Source organism: Passer domesticus, chromosome W, assembly GCF_036417665.1.
Source record: "Passer domesticus isolate bPasDom1 chromosome W, bPasDom1.hap1, whole genome shotgun sequence".
Lineage (NCBI taxonomy): Eukaryota > Metazoa > Chordata > Aves > Passeriformes > Passeridae > Passer > Passer domesticus.
In genome coordinates this window covers 1,027,690-1,037,167 of record NC_087511.1, presented here as the reverse complement: position 1 = coordinate 1,037,167, position 9,478 = coordinate 1,027,690, and the positions used below count along the sequence as shown (strand labels likewise).

The window sequence follows — 9,478 nt, the reverse complement described above, 5'->3', positions numbered from 1 at the left end:
CAGGACATACGAACTCACCGGCGGGGCCAGAGCCGGCACAGGGGCCTGGATCAAATAGTGCAGCCACGAGCAGCGAGACCGGAGCCGGGGACGGGGGCTGGGGGGGAGTGGTGCAGCCGCAAATGGTGGGGGAGCAAGCGGGAACAGAGGAGGTAATCTTTTGTTCCTAGTTGTTAGGAATATAAGTAGTAAGTCGTGGAGATAAATAGTGTATAAAAATATATATGTGAACAGAGTAAACTGGGGAGAGAAAAAGGGGGGGGGAAATCCCTTCGTTCCCTTTAGGTTGAGAAATCCAACAGGATGACGAGATCACAAGACCTCGAAACCGCAGCAGGTGGACATCTCAGTATTTGCATCCAAAGGGAACTCCAGCTGCACCAGGGATGAGCATTCATCAGCACCTACGCCCAAAGACACCAGGTGCTGATGGCCCAGACAAGATGCCTATCTGTGGGGATCAGAACCATCAACACATGGAATCTGAATGCCAGATTCCGGGAACCAGGGAAATGGACCATTCTACCCCCCGGACGAGGCTTTGTCCAGAGAAAGAAACCACCTTGAATATGAAGAACTCAGAAAGAAACAAAGACTTTCTGCCTCAGGCCAAATAAACTGTATAAAAACTGCTACCTTGCAAGCAGTAGGTGTGGATGGGGAGGTCTAGGTACCAGTTGGTCCTTTCCTCACATTCACCCGTATCACTTCCCGGGGGTGATACGCTGGCTGTTTCGGTGGTGGCTGTCGAGACTGTTTTTATGGTCGCGAAATAAATTTTATTTTTCATATTTTTATTAAAATTGGCTAATTAGCATTTTTAATTTATAACACTAGTCCTTTTATTTCACCCTCTTTTTTTCTTTTATTGCTTTGTCTTGGGGGTTTGTGATATTTTAAAGATTTTATTCTCCCACGATCTCCCACCCAGCCTGTGGCATATTCTTTTTCTTCTGGATTAAACAGTTCTTTTGAATTTACAAATAAATCCAGAACCTGACAAATCCAAACTTATACTTGGATACTTTGGAATGGTCGACAAGCTAACTCACAATCTCCTAATCTTGTTTTTCTCATCACCTTTTTATTTCTCTTTTGGCAAGTTATACATCTTTCAGTTATTTGTTTTGCTAATCTAAAAGTCTCAATACCCATAGTTCCTTAAAAAAATTATTACACGAATCCTGAGTACCCTTAAAGGGTTTTCTGATGGATGTCTTCTAATATTTTCCTAGTAAGTGTTTTATTGAGTAACTGTCTTCCATCAGGAAGTTTCCATTTCCCAGATTCATCTTGCTCTCGTAACTTGTTTGATTCTTTTTTTCTCTGCTTCACTAAACTTTGGAATTTTCAATTTTTTCCTCATTTAGAGTTAATATTAACATAATTCTTTTGGCCTCATTTTCTGCTGCATCTTTAGCTTCCTGATCTGCCAAATTATTTCTTTTTATTTCTGGGGTCATACTCTTTTGGTGACCTGTAATATGTACTTTAGTTATCTCATCAGGTAATTTTAATGCTGCTAAAACCTCTAAAATGAGCCCCTCATGTATTAATCCTTTTCCTCTTGAATTAAGTAATTCTCTTTCTTCCCAAAATTTTCCATAGGCATGTACTACTCCAAAGGCATACCTTGAATCAGTATATATAGTTCTTTTCTTTTGTGTTAAATATTCTAGCGCTCTTTTTAGAGTATATAATTCACAAGTTTGAGCTTACTAGTTTAAGGTTAAGGATAATTTCCCTTATTCCATAGTTTGCATCTTTTCCCCACCAACTACTACATACCCTGTATTTTTTCCTTTTACAAGGATTTGTATCTCTGTTAGCTAACATAACTCCCAAAGTATGGTTGTGTTCATGGGTCTCAGAACGAGGGAAGAGATGAGAATCTTGACTCCATGTTTCAGAAGGCTGATTTATTATATTATGATATTATATTAAAGTGCTATACTAAAACTATACTAAAAAGAATAGAGAGAAAGGATCCATCAGAGAGCTAGAAAGGAAAGGAAAGAAATGAGAATGAAATCTTGTGACTGCTCACAGCCTCAACACAGTTGGCCGTCATTGGTCATCAAGTAAAAACAATTTCACATGCTGGGTAAACAATTCTCTAAATCACATTCCAAAGCAACAAAACATAGAGAAGCTGAAGCTTCCCAGCTTCAGGAGAAAAGATCCTGGCAAAAGGATTTTTCATAAAATATGTCTGTGACGTTTCACCCTTTTTTATTTAAATTAATGTCATGGTTTGAACCTGGCACAATGCCAGGGCCCCCATGAACGGTATATTTCCAAAATGGTTGCTGTGAGATGTTACCCGGGAACAGAACAAAACAGGCTCCCATTCGGGGATGGAGGGAAAAACACAACATTTTATTAACAACAATATCCATAAAGGAACACACACACAGAGCAAAGAATAAAAACTTTCCAAATACATTCCTCCTCCCCCCTCCCTTTTCTCCACAGAATGAGATAACACCATAGATTCCCACCTTTCAGGTAATCAGCTTTCAGTCCATCATCATCTTTTCAAATAATCCACCCTCAAATCCATTGGGGAGAGAGAAGTCCTCCCTTGCACCATAGGCTTCCCCCCCATGTCCAGTGCTCTCACCACTGGACACAGGCCAGGACTGCTTTTAGGGTATCTTGTTTAAGGATGCTCTACCCAGTTCCAAAAGCAGCAGTCTCTCAACTTTGGGACACCAGTCCCCCCCCAAATTTACCCCCTGGGGCCGAGGGGCTTGTGAACAGAGATCTTCCCCTCCACAGAGACAGAGGGCATCCCACACCCTCCTCAGCTGTCTCTGTTCACTCCACTGCTTCACTCTTGGCTCCAAAGTATTGTCTCCCCCTAAATACAGTCTCCAGGTATGGGTCTGTCCATGGCCATACAAGAAAGAGTCCCGCTCTAGGCCACTCCATCATCTCTTCTCACCTAGGATTCTTCTCATCTCTTCCAGTTTTCCTCACACGCAGTCCATCATCTCTCTCTCCTCATTCTGATTCAGGAGGAGCAGTATTTGCAAGGTTTCTATTACTCTACCAAGGGGTTAAAAACTTCGCCTCTGCCTGTCCAGGACTCCCACAGCTGCCGGGCACCTTCTCTCGCCACCTCCCCCGCTTCTGGCCGGCTGAGCCGCCAGCACAATCTCTGTCCCTCTCTCCGGGGGGGGGGGGGCTGCCCAGACATCTAAATCTCGTCAACCCCTGCATGTTCTCCTCCACCTCTGCAGCTTTTGGGGCTCCCGGCCTCCTCCCTGTCATGGCCTCCCCCTCCCCCACCCAGACACAGCTGGGCAGGGGAGAGGTCGGACCTTACTCACCCACGCCGGATTCCCAAAGAGGAAGTTCTCTGGGAATCTCCTGCTTTTAACCCCCGTGTGTTCTCAGAGGCGTATCCAGACCCTTAGTGGCCACATCAAATGCCAATTTTGAATTTGGCCACTGATTGGCCGGACTTAAACTTTTCTAGAAACACATTTCCGGCCAAACCACGACAATTAAATTAAAAAGAAATGTGCTTGTAATTCTTCTGCTGTCCCCATGCAGAAGAGAGAACAAACACAACTCGAGAGGTTTATCTGTTGCCAATCAAAACTCACAATCAAGTGCTGATGTGGAATGATCACGGAGATTCTTCACCTGTAGAACATCAAATTCTATCGTATCACTAAAACAAACTTACAATACAAGAACACACCAAAAAAAAAACATGCAAAGAGTGTTCATTGTTTCAAGTCCAAACAGCTGAGTTTCAGGAGAAGGTCCATGGACTGAAGATGTTCCTCTTTGACATCTCTGGAAATCCCTTTTGGTCCTGAAACAGGCTTGCAGAATCCTGAAACAAAGAACTGTTGAAGAAAATCATCAAGAATTATTAAAAATCCATTGACACTTATAAACAATTCTGAGAAAATTTCTGGAATGCCCTGGACACAGCCCTTAATTGAAACACTTGGGCTGAGGATAATTCTTGGCATTTCAATGTTTTTGAGCTGCTATCACTTTCCACTTTTCTTTATGAGTGTTAGCCAGTATTACAGACGGGACTGCCTTGGTCTGTCTGGCCTTGGCTGCTGACCAAATAGCGGCACCTGTGGAGTTTTCTCCCCAGAGATGCTATTCAGTACCTGGGGTCAAGCTGGGCACGTGGAGACAAGTCTGGGCAAGCCCCGAACTCCAGTGCTTGCGGGCTGGAGCTTGCTGTTGAGGGAATCACTCTTCAGGCCTTCCCGGATCTGGAGAAACCCTTAAGGCGAGGTGAAGAAAGGAGCGGGTCCTGATGGAGAGTTTTTAATCCAGACTTTTTATTTTGGTGGCACGGCCTCTGAATCTTGCAACAATCCACTGAACTCTCCCACCAGAACTCTCCAACAGAACCTCGCCCTCGTGGTCTCTTGCCCTTTTACCTAGGGAGAGGGGCAGGGGAGGGAACACAGGCACCACCAACCAGGCACAGGGGGAGGGGGTCTCAGGTGAGAGGGACACCTGGGTGGGCCAATGGCCCCCCAGGGGGGTGGAGAGCATCCTTTGAACCTGCCAATCACTCGATGCTCTCTTGGAATTTCTGGGTTGATAAGACAGTGCCCAGCAGGGGTCAAGGATGGGGAAAAGGAGAGGTGATTGACAGCCCACCTGGGAAAGGTAATTTCAGGGAGAAACCCAGGGAACTGAGGCAAGCCCTGACATCACACCGCAACAGGGGAGAAGCTCCCGCCTCCTGACCACATGGTGGAGAGAGACCACAAAGGAAAAAAAGACAAAATACGAACTGCCCCGCAAAAAACGTAGAGTTTGAAAGGAGTCAGCCGGGTCACACCCACAATCAGCTGTCGAGCCAATGATTTGTGGAAACAAACTCCACAACTTTGTGAAAGTTTTAAAGCCGAAATGTTTATTACAGCGCTGGATGCATGTGGGAACTGCTCCCCTCAAAAAACATGCGTACTTTTGGGAACACCATAAAATAAATGGGCAGGAGATCTTTCTCCTTTTTAATGCCTTTATTAAGAAGCTTCAGCTCAGGTGGGGAGAAATCGACGGGTTGCGCCCACCCTGCCGCTGCTCCCAGGTGTGGCACGGAGAAGGAGGATGATGCAGCTTTGTCCGCTGGTCTGCAGACAGAGCTGGGGATTCTGTCCTGACGGGAGAGTAGCAGATTCCTAGCTTGTTTGTTTAACACCCCGGGGCGTCTCTTTAATCAGTATCTTTTCAGGTTAGGGTGAGAAGCAAAAAGGGTCCAAGCAGGTACAGGACTACGCTCCCATCCTTAGACGTCACTTAAGTCACTTGTTAGCTCGTGATTTTAGGGGTTTTTCTTGTAAAAACCGTAAAAATGTATTTCTCATCTGCATACTGGCTCTGATGTCACTCCTTGGAGGGTCTGTCCTGGTGTCTTCTTGGCAAGCGGCCAGCATCAGGGAAACAATGGTTAATCACCGGCCATTAACGGGTAATTGAGGAGCTTTTCTTTGGCAGTGAAACCAAAGAGGTCTGACTGGTCTGACTTGTTTTTTAACTCTGAAACTCAAAAAAAAATACAACTTTCTATTCATAACACTCCAGACCCCTTCTTATCCCCCTCTCAAATACATATGCATGCATTTTCACAATAAGTTCATACATATTAATTTTACCGATTTCGAGTGTGACATTTGCTGCTAATTCTTCTTTATTAGAGAGAATTCCTGGGTCAGTCTGCCCTCTCATAATCTCTCCTAACAGTCTCTCTGTCTGCCCCCCTTATCCTTCTTGTCCTTCAGCTGCGACAATTTCTCTGAGCATAGGCTTTTTACGAGGACAGGCTGTCAGACTAAACAGCTATGTTTTCAAGCTACAGACTTAACTCAAAAATGTACATTTCACCTAAATCAAAATGGATTTCTACTCTGGAAAATTTCTACTCTGTCTCACCAAGCCCCCTTCACGGAGGCACAGGGTGGTCACCGGCATAGCCTTCCCGGCCGCAGCCCCAGGGCCAGATGGCTCGGGGCGGTCTGCCGAACTCAGAGATGCCGCCGGCTCCCGCGCAGCCTCTGACGCAGACGCAAAGGACGGAGCTCCGCAAGGCGGTGGGACAGCTGGGGGGGCTGGTGGGGGCACATGCCCCGCCAGGCTGGAGGCAGCAGCCGTGTCTTCTCTGGGTTCCAGAAGCTGCAGCGCAGGCGCAGTCATCAGAGACGGCAGAGCCGGCCCGGGAGACAGTGGGAGAGGTGGCGGGGGGAAGTATGGCCTTGGGGGCTGCCCCCAGGGCATCCTCAGGCGGGCAGACAACCACGGAGACACACCCCCTCTCTGAGACAGGCTCTGGTTGATCACCGCTGCAGTCAATTGCGTTGCCTGGCAACTCGGGCGAAGCCACGGGAGGCGGTGCTTCCGCGGTAGGAGCACCAACAAACTCTCCAAGAGGCAGCAAAGCCACAAGCAGGGCCGCCCCGGCAGGCGACGGGGCTGGTCTGCACTCCCCCAGAGGGGAAAGAGGGCGGGAGAAAAATGGCTCTGTTTGAGCATGCTCCAAAGAAGCAGAAAAAAATTCTTAGCCATGAGCGATGCGGGGGTCTGGAAACCAGCAGTTTGTGTCCTTGGGCAGGTTTCTCTCATGCTGGGTCTGTCGGGAAGGGAGCACACCCCCTGCACCTGGCAATGAGCTCCACCAAGGGCTCTCTCTGCTTTAACACGGAGAAGAGATTTGCAAACGCTGGATAAATTGGGGGAACCTGAAAACCCCAGTCAAATGTCTCCTCAAAATAGGAATCCATGATCTCCCAGAGATTCAAATCCACGGAACTTTGTCCATCTGAAAAACTCATAGAAATGTCTCTTCACCAGACAAACTTCGTCCTGGCGTCCCCAAGTTTGCCAGAGGGTAATAACTTTCTCCTCTGAAGAAGAAAACTGAACCTAGGTTTCCAAAGGCACATTTTCCCAAATTCCAGCCCACATTTTGCAAAGGGCAGTATTTTCAGAAAGGGAAGAGTTAACAGTACTTTGAGACAGTGTCCTTTTGGCTCCAGGAGCTGCACAACTCTGCTGCTCTGTGGTCTCCGGACATGATGTCTGGAAAACTTCAGAAGGTTCTTCTGTTTTCAGCCTTGGCTGTGAACTCTGCCCATCTTCAGGGTCTCAGTTCTTGAGCTCCAGGCTGGACTCCAGGTCACCAATTGTGGTGACCATCAATGCCACACACTTGGGGTTCACCAAATGTGGTTGTGTTCGAGGGTCCCAGGATGGGGGAAGAGATGAGAATCTTGACTCCATGTATCAGAAGGCTGATATATTATTATATTATATTATATTATATTATATTATATTATATTACTATACTAAAACTATACTAAAACTATACTAAAAAGAATAGAGAGGTAAGGATCCATGAGAGAGCTAGAAAGGAAAGAAAAGATAATAAAATCTTGTGACTGCTCACAGCCTCAACAGAGGTTGCTGTCATTGGTCATCAAGTAAAAACAATTTCACATGCTGGGTAAACAATTCTCCAAATCACATTCCAAAGCAGCAAAACATGGAGAAGCTGAAGCCTCCCAGCTTCTCAGGAGAAAAGATCCTAGCAAAAGGATTTTCCATAAAATGTCTGTGACACCAAAGGGCTATCTTGGGGTATCTCTATTGGTAATTTTTTACTCTTTTTTTTTTTTTTTTCCCTGTACCCACCTTACTGGTTTTCTGTCCTATTTTTCAAGATCTTATCTGTTTTTCTTCTGCCTCTGTTTTTCACTTTCTCTAACAACCTAAATACCATCTTCTTCTGACTACACACTCAAAAAATATAAAAAACCTTTTTCTCACACTACTTTTCAATACAATACATCTCCCTCCAAGGAGATATAGTGAAGCTTTAAATAAACAATCTACATGACATATACTTTCATTCACTTTTATTTCTCATTCACTTCCACACATTCTTTTACACCCTCAGGACACAAAGCGGATCCCTGTCGCCAGAGAATCGTGAGTCCATGTGCCCCCCCCCCCCCCCCTCGCCTTGGGGTTGGCCTCCGTGTTTCAGTATCGCCGGGCCTCTGGGAAGGGCCCTGACTCTGGTCACCTCTGGTGCCAGTTCACCTGTGAGGCTGATTTGCATGTCACTCACACTCTTTTTCCATGGCCCCTCCTCAACACGCCCGGAGAACAATGGCCTGTTTGTAGGTCACCTACACCTTTTGCTGCAGCCCCCACCTGCCCAGGGGAGCAATGGCTTGTTTTGTGTGTGACTCACTCTCACACACAACAAGATAACAATAAGGTACCTTTTACTTTCAAATCACCTGTTACAATTTCAGATGTTGCTGGCCAGCCCGGGTACTCTTGGAAATCCCTCAGTCCGGCTGTGTTGTCCAACCCCGGATACTCTTGGGCATATCCTCAATCTGGCAGAACCCTGGATATTCTTGGGAACATTAATCCCTCAATCCAGCAGGTTCAATCCTGGATATTCTTTGGCACTCTTCTCCCTCAATCCAGCAGAATTTTTACGGGCTCCTTCCACACTTTTTATTTTATTCCTCTTTCCCAGGGGATTACATCAGGAAAATGCTCTGCTCCCTCTCTCTCTAAGGGGTCCCACCCCTTCCCTGAGACCCAGTCCCACTTGTCCCGGGGGAGATTCTCTCACTCTTTTTATCACATGCTTCGTCTATTTACTGGCCGCTTTTCTCCCGAAAAGACAAAAACGCAGTATGGGAGACTCATCACTCACTTGGCAGGTCTGGGATAAGAAGCCCACCTCTAATACACACAATCACCCCCCCCCCCCCCCCCATCCACCCCGTCAAAACAAATACTTACCTATCCTTTGTCCTTGGGTCTTTGTCTTCATGTACAATTTGGTCTTAGGGGCCAGTTACTGTGGTTTTTTGGGGTTTTTTTAGGGAATCTTTTCCCTTTTCTTTGTTTTATTGCCTTTTTTTGTCCACTGGTTGCAACCTGCGTCTGTCGGCCACCCAGAAGAAACAGGGCGAGGCTGCCAACTGGGCAGGGTGCGCCTTCCCCACTCGGAATCCCCTAGGGCCCCAGCAGCAAGGTGGTATTCCTGGCTTTCGGCACCAAAATTGTGAAAAATGCCAATCACTTGTTTTAAAATTTTAAAAGTTTAATAGTAATAAAATGGTTATAAAAATAGTAATACAAATTAGAGCAATAAGAATTTGGACAAACAGAATTAGGATGATAAATGACCATACAAGCAAAGAATTATGAACGTTTGGATGCTTTCCTCTTAAAAGCATGGCTCACTAACAAAGGGTTAACTCTTAAAAGCAACAGCCTGTTGCATATTCCTATATCTCATACATGATTCAAAAATTCTTTTCAAACAAAGGGTGTTTTCTGGTTATTCTCAACTTCCTCCCCTCATCTTGTAAATCAGCCATCTCGGTCCCCACCAAGTCTGGTCTTTCTTGATAAGGAGGCAATAATTCTTCTCTTGGAGATTTTGGTGTCTTGTTGCTGT

At 46.0% G+C, this 9,478-nt stretch overlaps 1 protein-coding gene across 1 annotated transcript in view; it reads right to left on the bottom strand.

Annotated features, from left to right (window-relative positions):
* Window positions 1-2,228: 2,228 nt before the first annotated feature.
* The window catches only part of LOC135289156 (ubiquitin-associated protein 1-like), a 116,244-nt gene continuing 108,994 nt past the window's right edge, over window positions 2,229-9,478 (bottom strand). Inside the window, exon 9 of the mRNA XM_064402572.1 lies at window positions 2,229-3,863. Within this exon, the coding sequence (XP_064258642.1) occupies window positions 3,738-3,863 (126 nt within the window). The 3' untranslated portion in view covers window positions 2,229-3,737. The remainder of the gene's footprint in view (window positions 3,864-9,478) is intronic.